Source organism: Geotrypetes seraphini, chromosome 1 (genome assembly GCF_902459505.1).
Source record: "Geotrypetes seraphini chromosome 1, aGeoSer1.1, whole genome shotgun sequence".
In the NCBI taxonomy this organism is placed as follows: domain Eukaryota; kingdom Metazoa; phylum Chordata; class Amphibia; order Gymnophiona; family Dermophiidae; genus Geotrypetes; species Geotrypetes seraphini.
The window spans coordinates 22999770-23018322 of record NC_047084.1 but is presented as its reverse complement, the minus strand read 5'-3'; the positions used below and the strand labels follow the sequence as shown (position 1 = coordinate 23018322).

At 39.4% G+C, this 18553-nt stretch overlaps 1 protein-coding gene across 2 annotated transcripts in view; it reads right to left on the bottom strand.

Annotated features, from left to right (window-relative positions):
- Window positions 1-8673: 8673 nt before the first annotated feature.
- MAP1B (microtubule associated protein 1B) overlaps window positions 8674-18553 on the bottom strand; it is a 222888-nt gene continuing 213008 nt past the window's right edge. For both annotated transcript variants that reach the window (XM_033929061.1, XM_033929070.1), the window contains one exon: window positions 8674-15715. In XM_033929061.1, coding sequence (XP_033784952.1) covers window positions 15560-15715 — 156 coding nt within the window. In that variant the 3' untranslated portion in view covers window positions 8674-15559. The remainder of the gene's footprint in view (window positions 15716-18553) is intronic.

Genomic DNA, 18553 nt, shown 5'->3' with positions numbered 1-18553 from the left:
TTCTAGTTTTGATTCTTCTGTTATTTCTCAACTGGTTTCCTGTTGTGGCTGACCTGATGACTCAGGGTTTGCAGAGGAGTTTTAGGTTTGATTCCTAGTTCAGTTCTGCTTTCCAAGCCCATAAGGGACTGGGCAAATTGATTGAAAGGCTGGGAGGAGCTTAGTTTAATTTCAACATTGGAGCCAACCAAAGAGGTATTGACAGATGCCACTTACTCCAGCTGCCAAGGAGAAGATGTTTATTTCTGTGCCTCAGGTGTTGTTCCAATTTATGGTGCTGCCCTTTGGACCCATGGTGTATATATGGCCACATACTTGGATCATTACACAATATATAACCTTCAAAGCAAAAGGAGGTATGTTAAGTATAAAGTATCTTCAGATTGCCAATCGGGTAACATAACCCAAACTGGCTGCAATTCTTATTGATGCAACTGAAATACTTTTCAAATCACCCCACAGCAATATTTCAATTATGTTACAGTAACACTTCAGTTTAAAGTTTAACATGGAGGGAGGAGCTTTTAAAAGCTTTAAAGTCTAGCAATGTCTCTTCATTTCCTCTCAATTTAGGGATGTTTCATAACAAAGGAAACATGTTTACTACATCTGTTCTACTGTATATGCTTGCAGTAAGGAAATGCTGCTTAAACATGCCTAATTTGTTTTATTAGTGTTAGAGAAGTGCTTCCCACAGTAGAGAAGGACTCTGCAGAGACTTTGGGTAAAGTAATGCAATTTAGTTTATTTTCTTTTTGGCCAAAAAAGAGTGCCCAATCTGCACAAAAAATGGCAAGGTAGGCACACAGAAGTTTACACGATCACACAATATATAGTTAGTCCATATTTGTATTAGTCCCTCCTGTTTGCTCATTGGATAGAGTAAAGACAGTTCACAACCAATGTTCCCTCTAAGCTGAGCGCATGAGCAATCGCTCACTATTTTCATTGGCATCGCTCATAATTTTTCTCGTGTCGCTCATTAAAATACTGCAGTGGGAAACTGAGGACTGCATAGTAAGATCCCAACGCACTTCCGACGCAGGTGGGGATCGTGAGAGGAGCCGCTGCCACGTCTTCAGTGGCGTACCAAGGGGGGGGGGGCAGTCCGCCCCGGGTGCAGCTTTAGGGGGGGTGCACAGCCGGCCAGGTCCGGATCTGGCCAGCTGTGCACCCCTCCTAAGGCTGCCGTCGGAGAGGAAGATCGGGCCAGCCAATCGCTGCCTGGCTGGGCGGAACTTCCTCTCCGACGGCAGAATTGACGTCGGGGGAATGCTGGTTGGCCCGATGGTGGGAAGCAGAGAGAGCTTGGGGCAGCCGCGGCGGTGGCTTTGGGGCCTGTTTCCCCCAATGGTGGCAGCAGTGGCTTTGTGGAGGGTAGGGAGAAAGAAAGAAAGGGGGCAGGCAGGGAGACAGAAGGGAAACAGAAAAAAAGAAAGGGGGCATCAAGAGAGAAAAAAGAAAGAAAGGGCAGGGAGAGAGGAAGAAAAAGTTAGGGGAGGAACGAAGTCTGGAGAAGAGGAAGCATACAGGCTGAAAGAAGGGAAGAAAGATTGGATGCACAGTAATAAGATGAAAGTGCAATCAGAGACTCATGAAATCACCAGACAAGGTAGGAAAAATGATTTTATTTTAAATTTAGTGATCAAAATGTGTCTGAATTTATATATGCTGTCTATATTTTGCACTATGGCCCCCTTTTACTAAACTGCAATAGTGTTTTTTAGCGCAGGGAGCCTATGAGCGTCGACATGGTTTTCTGTTAGGATTGACGGTGTAGGATTGATCTGTGCTGGTCTGGCTTGTTTAGTTTTACAATAGATGTATTGATGCACTGCTCACTGCAATATGTAAGATGCTGCCTTTTCCTAGGTACTCATGTGTGACGTGTGGCTTGTTACTAAAAATCATGTTTTTCGTACAGATTGGGGGGGGATGCCAAAAAATGATGGGCCCCAGGTGTTACATATGCTAGGTACGCCACTGTATGTAAAGATACCAGAAAGCTGGCGAAGCAAAAACTTTAAATTGTTATTCTTCTAAGTTTTGAGTATTTAATCCTCCCACAATCTCACGGGCACTCGTCCTCCGTGCCTGCTCATAAATTTGTGGAGTATGTAACTTGTCGCTCATGCATATTTTTTTTTGCACACACCTCATCAATCCTTAGAGGGAACATTGCTCACAACCTATCAGACTCTTTCACTCATGCTTCCTGTTTCTCTGTCCCTAATTACTTTTCCCATCTCTCTTCAGACCTCCGACCATATTTACAGTTGCCCATATTTGGACACTTACTCTTCCCTTCACGTGACTAGCTCAGATCAGCTTTTTGAACAATAGCCTTTATGGTTAGTTAGGCTGATACTTCTAATTCAATGTTCACTTGACTGTAGGCATTGTGTTCATACAGTAACAAATACTTATCAAAAGGCATGCCCACCCCTCCCTTCTGATTCAGCAATACTTCTTACTTCTATATACTCATAACGTTAGAGGTAATAACTCAAAATCCAGCAAGAGGATTTGTCTATTAATGTTTTTTAGTTAGTAGTTTCTCTGGTCCTGTTTTATCACACATGTTTATTTGTATTGTGTTATATTCTTTGATATGTTCACACCTTTGTATTATTTTGCAACAATTAACACCATTAGAAAATATACAGTCATGTGAAAAAATTAGGACACCCCATGAAATATTCAGTCCTTTCTTAAGAAATGTTCACATATCGATGTCAAATCTTTTTTTAATTTATCTCTGGAAAAGAAAGTGATGTAATTGCAGGTAAACAACAAAACCTTTCCTAGATTTGCTCATGAACAAAAAAATGTGTATTCTAACAGGACTAAATTAGGACACCCCCACTTATCCTCCCACTTAAAGTGGCTCAAATCACACACAGGTGTATCACATCAAGTGTACATGATTAGAACATCTTTACTGAGCATTTTGATGGTTTGCCCTACTTAAATCTCAGACATTTAGGGCTCCTTTTACTAAGGTGCGTTAGGGCCTTAACGCGCAGAATAGCGTGTGCTAAATTGCCGTGCGCGCTAGACCTTAACGCCTGCATTGAGCTGGCGTTATTCTAGAAACGTACAGCGGTTTAGTGTGCAGTAATTTTGTGCATGCGCTAAAAACGCTACCGCACCTTAGTAAAAGGAGTCCTTAGTTTGGATGACTGCTGCGGTGAGAGTGAACACCATGGTGAGATCTAAAGAGCTGTCTGAGGCCTTCAGAAAGAAGATTGTAGCAGCTTATAAGTCTGGTAAGAGATTTAAAAAGATCTCGAAAGAATTTGACATTAGCCATTCCATGGCCTGGAAAATAGTGTACAAGTGGAGGACTTTCTAAACAACTGCTAACATGCCCAGGTCTGGCCAACTAAGCAAGTTGACCCCCCGAGCAGACCGCAAGATGCTAAAAGAAGTCTCTTAAAACCCCTAAAATGCCATCACGGGACCTACAGCAGGCTCTTGCTACTGTTGATGTGAAAGTCCATGCCTCTACAATCAGAAAGAGACTGCACAAATTTAACTTACATGGGAGGTGTGCAAGGAGGAAACCTTTGCTCTCTAAAAGAAACATCAAGTCCAAATGAAGTTTGCCAGAGAGAATATAGACAAACCTCAGGACTTCTGGAATAGTGTTCTATGGACAGATGAGTCTAAAATTGAATTATTTGGACACCAGAAAAGAGGGCATGTTTGGCGTACACCAAATACAGCATTCCAGGAAAAGAACCTCCTAACCAACTGTGAAGCATGGAGGTGAAAGTGTCATGGTTTGGGGATGCTTTGCTGCAGCAGGACCTGGCCAGCTCACCATCATAAGATCCACCATGAATTCTACCATGTATCAGAGGGTGCTTGAGGAACATGCAAGACCATCTGTAAGAAAATTAAAGCTGAAGTGGAACTGGACCCTGTAACATAAAAATGACCCAAAACATACCAGTAAATCCACCTAGGACTGGCTGAAAACTAAGAAATAGAGAGTCCTGGAGTGGCCGAATCAAAGCACTGATCTTAATCCCATTGAGATGCTATGGGGTGATTTGGAACGGGCTGTACATGCAAGAAACCCATCAAACATCTCACAGGTGAAATAATTCTGCATTGAGGAGTGGGCCAAACTTTCCTCAGACCAATGTGAGAGACTGGTAGATGGCTACAAGAAGCGTCTCACTGCAGTTATTTCAGCCAAAGGGGGTAACACTAGTTATTAGGGTGTCTTAATTTATTCCTCAGTTAGAATTCATTTTTGTGGATATCTTTTGTCCCTCTCTACCTTCTCTGAAGGGAATAGAGAAGGTAGAGAGGGACAGATTCTTCAGACTGGCGGGGGCAACAAAAACTAGAGGGCACTCAAAAAAATTGAAGGGAGACAGATTCAGAACAAATGCCACTCAGAGGGTGGTGGACACCTGGAATGTGCTTCCAGAAAAGGTGGTAAAACAGAGTACGATTTTGGGTTTCAAAATGGGATTGGATGAGTTCCTGAAGGAGAAAGGGATTGAAGGGTACAATTAGAGGGTTACTATACAGTACAAAATGCTGTAGAGTAATAGATCACTTACAGGTCGTTGACCTGGGGGGCCGCCACAGGAGCGGACTGCCGGGCATGATGAACCTATGGTCTGACTCAGCAGAGGCGATGCTTATGTTCTTATGAGTAAATCAAGGAAAAGATTTGTTATTTATCTGCAATTACATCACTTTCTTGTCTGGAGATAAATGAAAAAAAAGATTTTACATCAATATGTGAACATTTCTTAAGAAAGAACTGAATATTTCATGGGGCGTTCTAATTTTTTCACATGACTGTATTTGTATTTTCATTTCTTACATTAGTATACAGTTCCCTGATTTATTACAGAGATACAGTGGAATGCTGAATATCCAGACTAACCTCAGCAGAGGGTAGTTCAGATAAAGGGAAATCCGGATAATTGGACATACGTTTTTGAACAGAGCACACATTCTGAGCATTGCATGTTGAACAATATTTTTTATTTTCAACAATATTTTCAACAAGAAAGGGGAAAATAATACCAAACTGCAGTACATTGCTGTATTTGTAGTACATACTGTATACTACTGATTGAACATACTGTACCTTTTTGAAAAGAGCATATACATGTATTCTGAGTGTTACATGTTGAACATTATTTTTCATTTTCAACAAGAAAGGGAGAAAAATACCAAACTACACTACTGATTTTTGTTTTTGTGCTGCAAGATCATGTAGGATTTTCAGATAAAGGAGCTGGGTCACACTGCTCTCTTCCTGCTTTTCTAGCCATGTCATTGCTGTATTTAAATATTCAAAGGCTTCTGCATGTGTTAGTCCCACATCAGCAATAACCTGTTGGTCGTCATCAGGTTCTGATTCCTCCTGTTCCTTGTCTTGTACTGATTCCACAATTCATCCTCTGTTATGATCTGATATCCTGGATCATTAGCGTCACTGCATATCTATTTTCTAGCATCCTCTACATCACATCATCTTCTCCATTTCCATGTCTTTTGATTTGTTTAGAATAATGTTCCATGCATTTTTTTAGGGTTTGATTTTTAACTGATTTCCAAGCACCAGCAACCACTGCTCTGCTGGTATGTCTGTGTGGCCGTTGTAGTATAAATGGTGGCCCCACCTACATCCAAATGGCTTAGGTTTAGACATTTAGAACTTGGACGCTCTTCTGTTCAAAAATGGCCAAAAAGGTGTCCTAAGGTTGAAGACATCTAAATAGGCTATTTATTTTTAAAAAAGGTAGACATCTTGCGGGTTCAAAAATGGACACTTTTTCTGCCCAGTTTTTGGACATTTTTCTCAAAATGTTCAAAGTTGGACTTAGATGTCCTATTGAAAATGAAATGCCCCTTCTAGAGACACCTAACTTCGGAATCCACGTGTAACTTTTTAAAAAAAAAATTGGCTTGATTGGCATGGTAATTGACTGCACCTGTTTTCAGCTATAAAAAAAAAATTAAATTACCAATTAAGAGTTCCATATGGAACTCTTAGGATGCCCAGCAATGCCTAAGTCAAAGTGCCTGGCTATTCCTACCTGAAAAGTAGGCTTAGTTAGGAGTGGAGATTAGATATGGTTGACACCGGTAAATTAGACCAAGTAAAACCTGGCCTAATGTACCAGTGCCTACCTCTAAGATGCATAGTGATAATTAAGCATACCTAGTTGGTAAGCCTCGCTTCAGTTGTTGGAAAAATAATGGAAGTGTTGCTGAAAGAAAAGATAGTGAACTTCATAGAATCTAATGGGTTACAGGATCCGAGGCAACATGGCTTTACAAAAGGTAAATCGTGCCAAACGAACCTGATTGAATTTTTTGATTGGGTGACCAGAGAACTGGATCAAAGACATATGTTAGATGCAATTTACTTGGATTTCAGCAAAGCCTTTGATACCGTTCCTCATAGGAGGCTCTTGAACAAACTTGAAGGGCTGAAGCTAGGACCCAAAGTGGTGAACTGGATTAGAAACTGGCTGTCGGACAGACGCCAGAGGGTGGTGGTTAATGGAAGTTGCTCGGAGGAAGGAAAGGTGACTAGTGGAGTCCCTCAGAGTTCGGTGCTGGGGCTGATCCTGTTCAATATGTTTGTGAGTGACATTACTGAAGGGTTGGAATAAAAGTTTGCCTTTTTGCGGATGATACCAAGATTTGTAACAGAGTGGACACCGAAGAGGGAGTGGAGAATATGAAAAAGGATCTGCAAAAGTTAGAGGAATGGTCTAATATCTGGCAACTAAAATTCAATGCAAATAAATACAGAGTAATGCATTTGGGGATTAATAATTGGAAGGATATACAATTTTGTGGACGCCTATTTGTAGAATCGCATCCAGGATTTAGACATCTAAGTTCCAATTAAGGCTTGTTAAAGTCATTAATTGAACTTATTATCCACTTTATTTTGACGCCTAAGTCAATGGACATCCACATTGTGGACACCTAAAGTTAGACGTCCTTTACAGAATTTAGCCCTTACTGAGTGCTTTATACAGGAAGTCTTGAGTGGGTCATGGACATCCCAAGGATGTAGTTATAGAATACTTCCATATCCATGCTTGACAGTAGCATGAAAATGACAAGCTTCTATTGTATGAAAACATTCTGCGCAGAACTGCCTTTATGAAATTCATGCTTAGCGTGCTCTATCCAAGCGCCTAACCTTGGGAGCCATTTACTGATCCTGCTTTTATGTGCACATGGCACGCATTCATAAGTGAGCAATATTCATTTCAAATGACAGCCTATCTCTAGTTTGTGTATGGTGGAGGGAGGAGGATAGTTTTAGTTAACCCTTCCTTTTACAAAACCGCTTGTGTATATTTAGCGCTGGCTGGTGCGCTGAATGCGCTGCTCCTGATGCTCATAGGAACTTTATGAGCATCGGGAGCAGCGGAGAGCATTCAATGCGCCAGCCTGTGGTAAAAAAACACTATTGCAGTTATGTTAAAAAAAAAAAAAAGGGGGGTAACTGAGAAAATCACTAAGGCACCCCATAAAGAGGGCAAGTTTATAATTTTTCCATGTTATGCTTCACAAGGTCTTCCATTCTAAAAGTTAAATCTGATTGGCATTTATACACTTGTTTTGCTGGGCCAAATATTCCTTGTGGTGAAGGGATTTTTTTACACTGATTAACCAGACTTACCAGGTCATATATTGGTACACAAAACCCCTTTCTACAAGGTCGGAACAAGAAAGAGAGTGCGGAATTGCTGCAAGGAGGAGTCCCAATTCAGTAAGCTGGAGACACATACACATGAAAATGCTTAGACCATTTTACTTTTCCATTTTATTGTGGAACTGGGTTTATTTCCTTTACATCAAATATCCTCAGTGGAAGAGAGGTATTGCACACACATATCATAAAAGCACTACATATTACTTTCACTGGAAACTAGTTTTCTACATTAGATATGATTTGATAGAACAGAGGTGATGCAGTATTATAAGACGTAGAACCAGACTGACACAAACACCATTCAGAACAAGAGAGAGGAGGGAGGGGCTTCGCAGCTCCTGACCACTTCTTTCCAGAGCCTGCAGGTTATTAGGCAGCATGCATGCACACGTTTTTAAGCACACAGCATCGCTCTTGCTCGTCACCTCCTATTGTTTTAAATGAAGGGCAGCGGCTTCTGGAATTTGGAAGCTATTTAGTGCAGAGAAGCTTTTATATCTTTTTGTTTTTCTGTCTTTGTTTTCATAAATCTATAGAGATGCAGCAAACACTACCTTACTGGCTGAATTAAGACAAGAGTAACCTTGGTTGCACCTTTTCTGTTTTGTTGTTCAACAAGTGAAAATGTGGAATTTTCTCCATTTCTTCACATATCAATTAATCCAGACATATGAATCAAACATTGTTTTTCTTTACAAGAAACAACAGTATATTTTCTGCAACAAATGATACACAAAATGGTCCCAAATGGAAGCTAATTAGAGCTGAATTCATGGTGAAGGGAGGAATGCTGTACTTATTTTATGAAAATAATTTCAAGCCCTAAGCAAGTCAGCATATACCAGTTGCTCTCAACCTTTCTTCTGTTGTGACACACCTGACAGACAACGTTCATGTATGTGACACACCGATCACTAAAATTCACAGCTGAACAAAGCACGCCTACATATTTCATCGTTAACTGTAAGTCTAGTATGAATTTGCCTGTCCCATATCAAAAAGCTGCATGCAACATATCAGTCCCAAATTTCATACTTGTCATTCAACAAAACAAATATATATTTAAATTGTAGCGTCACCTCAGTAACAGCAACAACAAATCCCTCCACTGCCAGATACTATGAAGCAACACAAAAATCTGCAAATATGCTACTCAGAATCTATGGACAGCAGACCTGCAACATTTTATTTGGGGGCTGGAAGCAGCAGTTATTACTGGGAGTAGTGGGATGCAGAAATAGGGACATGTTATGGGGATTTCGAGAACTTGACTCTCAAGATTGCTTGTCTTCTCAGTTTGCAGGCATTGATGGTTGTACAGGAAACACAGGTTGTCTACACCAAACCTTTTGTGACATACCTCCCACCTCTCTAGGACACACTGGTTGAGAACCACTGGTATATACCAATGCATGGGTGCCTAGGGAGTTAAAAAATCTCAGACTATGATTCGCCATTAACAAGTCCATAAACCTCTTTAAGTGACTGATTAATATATACGTAGGACACCATGCACCATTAATCTGTACCAGCACTTTTTGCTGATTCAGACATGATTGCACAACATCATAAAACTGATTATTGGCTTCTATATATGATAATCAATTAGATGATGTTCCCACACCTCCTTTACATGTGATTTTTTTTCTCCCAAAATGGTTAAATTGTATCCTGAAACACACACTGTCCTTTCTGCCACCTAAATCTAAAATATTTCTTCACTAGGAGGCAAAAACTTCCTAATGGAAACAACTCTGTTCTTGACCTTTGACATTAGGTGGCGTGATTCCTCATCAAATATTGTCCATGATCACTGGGCATTTAAATTCAACACTGCCAATTCATTTATACCCACCCTGAGATTTCTAATGTCATCTGCAGATTTTTACTATGATAAAAGTTGCAGTCAAAAAAGCCATAACCATGAATTCATAACCTTTATGGAAAGTAGGTTCTTTATCCTGCTAACTAAGGAGTTTAATCCAGTGGTTCCCAAGCCTGGTCCAGGAGGTACTCCAGTCATTCAGGTTTTCAGGATATCTACAATGAATATTCCTGAGAGAAACTGGTATGCAGTGAAGGCAATGCATGCAAATCTCTCTCTTGAATATTCATTGTAGATATCCTGAAAGCCAGACTGGCTGGAGTGCCTCCAGACCAGGTTTGCTAGCAGAATGTTTGCTAGATATCTGTGCAGTTCCGCCTTCCACTCAACACATGTACAATATATGGTTCATGCTGAAGACTACCTGATTAGAAGTTCCATTTGACACTGATATTTTTCTTTCTATTAGAATTTAATTTGAGAGCTATTTTTTTCCTGCTCTGTTTTGCTTCCAGCTCAGTTGAATGGCCTTCATCTTCAAACCTGCAACAATTCAAGGTTTTATCCAAGTCTATAATCTTCTTGCCCCTATTTGGCCAAGTTATTTCAGTGACAGTCCTTGGCCTGGGGCTGGAGAACCTGGCACATTGGCATTCTCAGTCTGACAAATAAGTGCTACCTTTATGCAATGACCAGGACTCCATAACCCACAGGCTCTAACTTGTATCTCCACATACTCCCAGTCTAGCCAGCACAGGGAGCTGGTCAGCCTCAGAAATTGTACCCAGATCTCCTCCACAACAGTCCAGAATTTTTTCCTATTTTGAGTCTATAATAATAATAAACCCCAGTAAAAAGAATCCACTGTTGGTACCTGACACATGTAATTTATTCGCCAAAAGGTATAGAAGGCATTAAGGGGTTAATTCTTAGGAATGTGCATTCTTCAATATTGTTTCTAACTCCAAAAGATAAACTTTAAATGACAGGTTCATTTCCAATGTCATTACATTTCAGCATTTCCCTCAGTATTAATAACTATCAGTCAACAGCCAGCCTTTTAAGGCCAGCCCATACCTAGCTGCATCTTACATTTCTGGTAATCTTAGTTCCTGTTTCCTGACTGGTCCAGCTGGAGCCAGTTTAGGAAAGCCTTGACCATTTCTGTTCTGCCTCTGCATTTGTTTCCTGTTTCTTCAGTGTTGTTTTTGCTCAGTTTAAAATAAATGTATAAAAACAAAACAAACTGAAAATGTATTAAAAATATAAAACACAGAGAACAAAAAATCTCGGCAATGACACAGGAAGCTAAATATACGTTCAAAAATGCCAATATTCTCGATCCGTACAATTCTGTAGAATGGCACCAAAATGAAACGCTGCATAGTTTTCAGGTGGGTGGAATTTGGGTGGAGCATCAGCGGCATGCACATTTGCACGCATAGATTATAGAATCTATGCGTCTTCTTTAGCGATCTTCGTGTGATCATTTACACCAGTTTTATGACTGGGATAAGCAACTGTGCATTCTTGGCATTTTACAGTGGTGTTCAGTGGTTGTACAGATAAGTATATATACAATTGCAAAAACTAATGTCAGTAAATGACTAACCTCCCCCCCCCAAAATAAAAGGACATACAACTGAATTAAGACACTGTACTACCATGAAATGCTGTCTCGATATGTTGATATACTCTAGGACAATCTAAGGAGAAAAAGACCTCAAGTGCTCATAGAGGCAGGAGTTTTAGAAAATTCTTATCCAGCCTCTACCAATTGAACTATCACCAGTCATAAAAAAGCTTCCTAGGGCTGTCATATAATAGTCACTGCTGTTGACAGATACATATATATTCAGACTTGCGTTATAATGAGTAACTTAGCTTTGATCCACTGTGCAAAACAACCAACCTTTAGTTCAACGGAGCTTCCTCGTTTCACTATATTCTAGCTTCCTCGGGAGCAGAAGATCATCACGCTGCTAATCCCGGACCATATTCGGCCAGGATAGAATGGTTCTCCAAAGAAAAATTCAGTGTTAAAGAGGATCATGGCCCTCAACCCAGGTTTTCAACAAAAAAAACCCTTACGATTAGTAGGAACTTTAAAAAGATTATTTCTCTCCATCGTTGAACCTTTTTGAGGGAACTTAAGTACCTCACATAGTGAAGAAAAACCGTGTTCCTTTCATGCCGATATGCGGTGCAGTGCCAAAAAAAATAGCGCATATCAACATAGCGGTACAGCATTTCATGGTAGTACAGAGTCTAATTCAGTTATTTGTCCTTTTTGGGGGGGTTCTATATAGACAACCAGGCACCTACTTTTCTTTAGAGAATAGGTTCCAAGCAGGCACATTGTAGTTGCCCAATTGAATGTGCCTCTATGTAGAATTGCCTTCCATATGCAAGAGAAGCTGCTTGTGATTTTAAGTCTTTGTATAACCATCAGATTCAGGTTTTTTTAATGGAAAGTAAGAGTGGTGAAAACTCATAGCATTAGAAGAATAGATCTTCCCACATTAGACTTTCCCCATGAGTATGGCTTTACTGCTCAAGCATAAGGGTAGTCTAAAAATACATCCTCCGCAACCAGTACTAGCACACAAGGCATGTGTGTGAGAGAGCTATTTTCTGTTTCCAAAGCACAAGCAGCTTGACTGAATTGCAGTGTGGTAAACAATGAGGATTGCAGAACAGGACTGCATGAACTACAGAATCTGATTGGTCGTCCTGTATCGAAAAAAATATCTGGTTACATTATAGGACAAATGAATTCATTTCTGTTTCCATATATTCTAACAGGAGAAAATTGTTTTAGAATGTCAATGCTTATTTGATCTGAAAATGCCCCACCCCACCCCCAGAAAAAGTGCATGGGCTGGATGAAATGGCGGGTAAGCCCGTCTCTCTGAAAGGAGCGGTAGAAATATTTTCTCTTTTCATCAAAGTCTGGAATTGCATCTACAAACTACTATAGCAGTAAATTAATCTATGTAGAAACAGCTTCTCAAAAACTTCAAATAAATCAAGCTGGTGTGACGCAAAAAGACAGAAGAACACCTTGCCTTATAGTACAGACAGTCAAACAAAAAAGGCAAGGGAGGTGTCTTTTCAACCAATGATAAAATCTTTATTTGAAACGCTGCTGCTTGACTGCACATGTGATTTTTGTTTCCAGCGTCTTTCAAGCAAAAGTGTCCCCTGAGGAAGGCATTTCCTATACGCTGAAACAGGGATCCTTGTTTCAAATAAAGACTTTATCATTGGTTGAAAAGATTTCTTGCCTTGTTTGTTTGACTGTGACCAAGAGAACAAAATTGTGTTTAACCTAACAACAGAACTTTGTGCTGACCTACTGTCTAACTACACATCTTTGCTAACATTATACAACATAAATAAAAATAACATTTACAAAAGTCTAAACATATCACAATGTTGATGATTCACAGTATTAAATAAACTAAGTCCATCCTTCACGAACAGTGCAAAGATGCACATTAGAGTTATCAGTGCAACAAATGACAAAACCAAAAGTAAAATGACCTGTTAGCCATTGACAATCAGTTGTAGGTATTTCAAATGAAATGAGTGTGCCATTCACTGTTTCTAGTGGAAACTAAAAATTTGATTAGTATAGAATACCAGTCTTCCATTTGTTCAAAACTAGAGGAGAGAAAGAAGTGTCATTCTTGATATACTGCTTTTTCTGTGTGGTTTACATATTTTAGACAGGTACTTTTTTTTTGTACCTGGGGCAATTAAGTTTTAAGTGACTTGCGTCACAAGGAATTGCAGTGGGAATTGAACTCACAACCTCAGGGTGCTGAGACAGCTGCTTTAACCACTAGGCCACTCCTCCTTGTGATTGTATACTTCACCTATAATTCTACTGGACAGGTTTTAGTGGGTCATGATCACACAGCATATCAACAGTCATTCTTATTTCTACCGTCTTTTCTGGAATGTTCCAATTCAGTTTCAGTCGGAGATCCAATAAGCCCCGCCCAGGTCCTCAACGTGCAATGGAAAATTCTGATCTCTTTGTCTACCAGCATTAAAAAAACTTTATTTAAAGTTTACAGCCCTAATTTTAAATTTAAATATACTATACTGATGTTTTCTCATCCATTCCCAAGACTGAAATTAACATCTGGGATGCACAGGACTGTGCTACAATTTACAACAATCTCTTTAATATGGGAAAAGATGTTTTTCTTAGAGATAGAACTATGTTGTTGGTTTGTGTTAGATTTAGCTCACAAACTTTGAAGAGCGGGATGGAAATATGAAGTTTATCTGTAGCCAAAGCTAACCAAGCAGTCTAATTAGCTTTCATTGCCTACAAAAGAAGCACATAATAAAGCCCTCCCCCAAGATTCTTGGCAGCTGATACCTTTCAGTTAATTTCTGATTCAGCAGGGGCTTCTCCCATTCAGTGCTCACAGGAAAATTTCTTACTGAGTCAACAAAGCTTTTCCCAGGCACATAGCAGGTCAAAATATGTCTTTCTTAGCTTATAGTTATAATGCAGTCACAGCCTGCATTTATTTAAAGTTTATTTTGCAGGAAAACCTACCTCAGTCAGGCTGACGAGGGCTGGTTCAGTGCATTTATCTCTGGCAAATGCCATATAGAAAGGGCTGAACTAGTTCTTTCTAAATCAGGCCTTAAATAAGTGCATATGTAAATGCACTGCCTTAGTGCCACATTTCATTCTCTTCACACCTTCAAGAAATAATATAATTTGCCACAAATGTATTATCAAATTATTAAAAGAAATTACCTTTATCCAAAATGGAAACTTTGTTGTCCCCTGTAAACAAAACCTTTTGATCAACAAGTACCTAGCAAAAGTTAACTTATAAAAAAATATTCTGTACATTTTCACTCCTAACTCAATGAAAAGAAACTATAACACATATAACAAAGGTAAATGAAGATTCACTGAAAACCCTTCCAATGTATAATATCTTCCGATACGAATTTCATTTCTCACGATCTGGGGGCACTTCTTTCTTGCTCATGCTGGTGTAAAAGAAGCTTTTCTGTCACACTTTGTGATGCTTTTCTGGTGCACTGGCTTATGGAGTGTCCAACCAATCGGTTTGGTAGCAGGAGATGATTCTACCAATCAGAGAAGCCACTACTACCACACATGCAGGCACACACACTCCCTTACTGGCTGATCCATACTCCAGCACAGTTATTTCACACATTAGTCGTCTCACACTAAAAAATAAGTGCACTGAGTGTCTTTGTACATTCAAGTCACTTTCTAAGGCAAATTGTTCTCCGTACATGCTCCGTCCCAGCTGCTTTGGTATCTTGCTTCAGTAAATTGTATCTCAGTTTGGATGTTTAAGCATGCAGGACTTGTCAGTTCTGAGAGGACAGAATAGATTTTTACGGGGAACATGCCTCAGTCCACGTTTGTTTGAACATTAGGAAGCTTGAAACCCATTTGAAACCCTAAAACAATTTGAATGTTCAGTCTATAGCTACTTTTACTGCATGTTATTTCTTTATGTACTATAGTTACACTTAAGATTATATGAAAGCTCATGTCCATATTAATAAATGGAGGCCGCCATCAAACTAATCCAGACTAATGTAAAATGAAAACCGGCTTGCTAAGTAACAGTATGAGCAACACATCTATTGCTGTCAGTCTAATGGTCTAAATTTCAGATACCGTCCCTTTCCCCTCACTCCCTCTCGTTTGTCAGGTGCATAATGCTGGCCAGTCAGTTGGGTTTTCTACTGCATGGTTTCTAATGAATCTGGATCACTAATCTGTAATCTGAAAGTTACTGTGGGAATACTGTTTGCCTTAGCAATGAGCAAAAAGACTGAAATAGATGCCAGTGACTTGCATCACCGTGAAACAGTATAGCTCTTGGCAGGTATTTAGTGGCTGGGGTTAGACTGACTGTTTTTACAAAAGGCATTTTTCAAACTGAATGGAAGAATTGCTGGAAACAAAAGTTTGATGTGGAAGGTATACGTTCTCGATGTTACAGTTCAATCTTGCACGCGGGGAAAGATTCATCTTGCATAACCACCGTGCTGCTGCTGGCTAAAACCATGATGTTGAGGTCCTGCTGTTTCTCGTGAGTCTCTTGGTACCAGTCCCTCATCACTTCAGAGTCATGGGTTGGGATGAGTGTCACCTATGTCACAAAACCACAGAAAGAACAGGTATCAACTTAGAAACATCTTATGTCTTGATATAATTTTGATATTTTCACTACGCATTGCGCGTGAATGTATGTAAGTGTAACTGCTTTGAAAGTTTACCAAAGCATGTGAAAAATTGCTGATTCATCATCATTCCTTAGCAATCATCCCTTTTTTTTATGAATGGGTCCTTTTGGAAGACAAATTTGTTTCAGAAAAAAAAAAGTCAAAAGTCTTGTAGGTCTGGATATGTTATAAAGTTTAATAGCTTCAGGAGAAGAAAAGGTAAGCTATGGAGCATTTTCTTTGCATATCTTATTTATTTTTGTAAGAGTATTAATTTTAATATCACGTCATAATTCTCATGTTGCTAAGAAAATGCATTTGACTTCCGCAACCTCGAATATACAACATCAAATTCATCTTTGTCTAATAAGAACATAAGTGCTGCCACATACCACAGGTCCATCAAGTCCAGTATCCTGTTTCCAATAGTGTCCAATCCAGGTTATAAGTACCTGGCAAGATTCTAAGGAGTAAAACTGAGTCTATGCTGCTTATCCTAAGAATAAGCAGTGACTTTCCCCAAGTACTTCTTAATAACGGCTTTAGGAAATTATTTAAACTTTTTTTAACCCTGCTACACTAACTGCTTTCACCACATTCTCCAGCAGTGAATTCCAGAGTTTAATTACCTGTTAAGTAAAGAAACATTTTCTCTGGTTTGTTTTAAATCTACTACATAGTAACTTCATCACAAGCCCCCTAGTCCTAGTATTTTTGGAAAGCATAAATAAGCTACTCCACTCAGTATTCTATATACCTCTATCATACTTACTTACTTTCAAATAATTTGTAGTTCTTTTCCCTACCTTTCCTTGTGTTCTTAAGTTTGTCAAGTTTGTCAATAGTCTTGTAAGACTTAGCTCTTTTTATGCGTTGTATTGATTCCTAAAACTTTGTAATTTTATCACTATGTACATCGCTTAGAATTATGATTAAGCGATTAATCAAAATTTTATTAAACTTGAAACTTGAAACATATCTCCCCTGAGCCATCTCTTCTTCAGGCTAAAGAGTCCTAGCCACTTTAGCCATTCCTCATAAGGAAGTCATCTCATCCCTTTTATCATTATCATTGCCCTTCTCTCTACCTTTTCTAATTCCATTGTATCTTTTATGAGACACAGCGACCAAAATTGCACACGGTATTCAAGATGTGGCCGCAAGTATTTATTGTTTGACTGCTCCAATTGAATTTGAAGTCCACAGGAGAACATTTAACAATATAACTCTAAATAAAAAGTAGGTATACTACAAAAATAAAAATTCTTAGGGCTTAATATTTTATGTTAAAGTTTAAATCTAACATTGTGGAGGGGCACTTTCGATAGGACGTCTAAATCTGAGTTTGGACGTTTTGGGAAAGATGTCCAGAAATTCAGGAGAGAAAATGTTAATTTTCAAAACTGCAAGAGGTCTATCCTTTTGTTTTGGAAATTACCTATCTAACCACCCCCCCTTTTACTAAACTGCGATAGCGATTATTAGCACAGGAAGTCATGCTGAATGCTCCGTGCTGCTTCCGACACTCATAGGAACTCTATGAGTGTCAGGAGCAGCGCGGAGCATTCCGCGCTGCTCCCTTCACTAATAACCGCTATCGTGGTTTAGTATAAGAGGGGGGGGGATGTTTTGGCCCTTAGTATGTCTATCTTTTTTGGCCATTTTTTAATATAAAAACATCCAAATGAAAAAGCACAAAAACAAGCTATTTGGATGTTCAAGCAGCCTGCATTCTTAGCAAACTGGCCACATATAGCTGAGCACAGCAAGCAGAGCAGAGAGGTACTGCAGTGAATGTCACATAAAAAGTCCCAGTAACTATATCACTATAACCTGATTATATTGTATGATGAGCCCTCCAAAACTTACCCAAAACTTATTGTACCCCCCTGTACATCAGAACAATAGTCCTTATGCCTGCAGGTGTCATCTTTATGTAGATACTGTTGGCTTTGGAGGGCTAACCAAACAATATAAGTTATAGTGACATGTGTACTTGGGACTGTTAATGTGACATTCACTGCAGTTCATGCATGCAAATCGGCTATGTGCGACAATGTGTACGCACAGCCTTGGGAACCAAATACAGAATTTGGGGGTAAGTATCTAGGAAAACATAATTTGGCAGTTAACTGGAACACACAAGAAACCTATAATATGGAATACATCCCAGAAGTCTTTCAACATTTTTGGGAAATATATTACAAGCCTGATGTCATATTAATTTGTAACTCGTGTTCTCCACAAACAGTACTTCATAACATATTCATTTATAATTTTTACTTATTCATTGGTCTTCAGAAGTGCAAGTATTAGCTAATTGGTTTGAGTGGCCAAATACTATGTGGTACTAGCTTCCTCCTCAGACCGTTATGTTTTATATAAAGTGTTTTAGTGCATTAGTGCTTCAATTTTTTGAGAAGGTGAACCAACAAATTGATAGCGGAGTACCGGTGGATATAATATACTTGGACTTCCAGAAAGCGTTCAACAAGGTACCACACGCAAGGCTTCTGAGGAAACTACAAAGCCATGGAATAGAAGGGGATATACTAAGTTGGATAGGCCAATGGCTGGAGAACAGATTGCAGAGGGTGGGCATAAATGGGAAGTTCTCGGACTGGGCGAAGGTGACGAGCGGCGTGCCCCAGTGCTCGGTTCTTGGGCCCATCTTATTCAATATCTTCATAAATGACCTAGAAGAGGAAACAACAAGTAACATAATCAAGTTTGCAGATGACACAAAACTATGTCGGGCAGTTGGG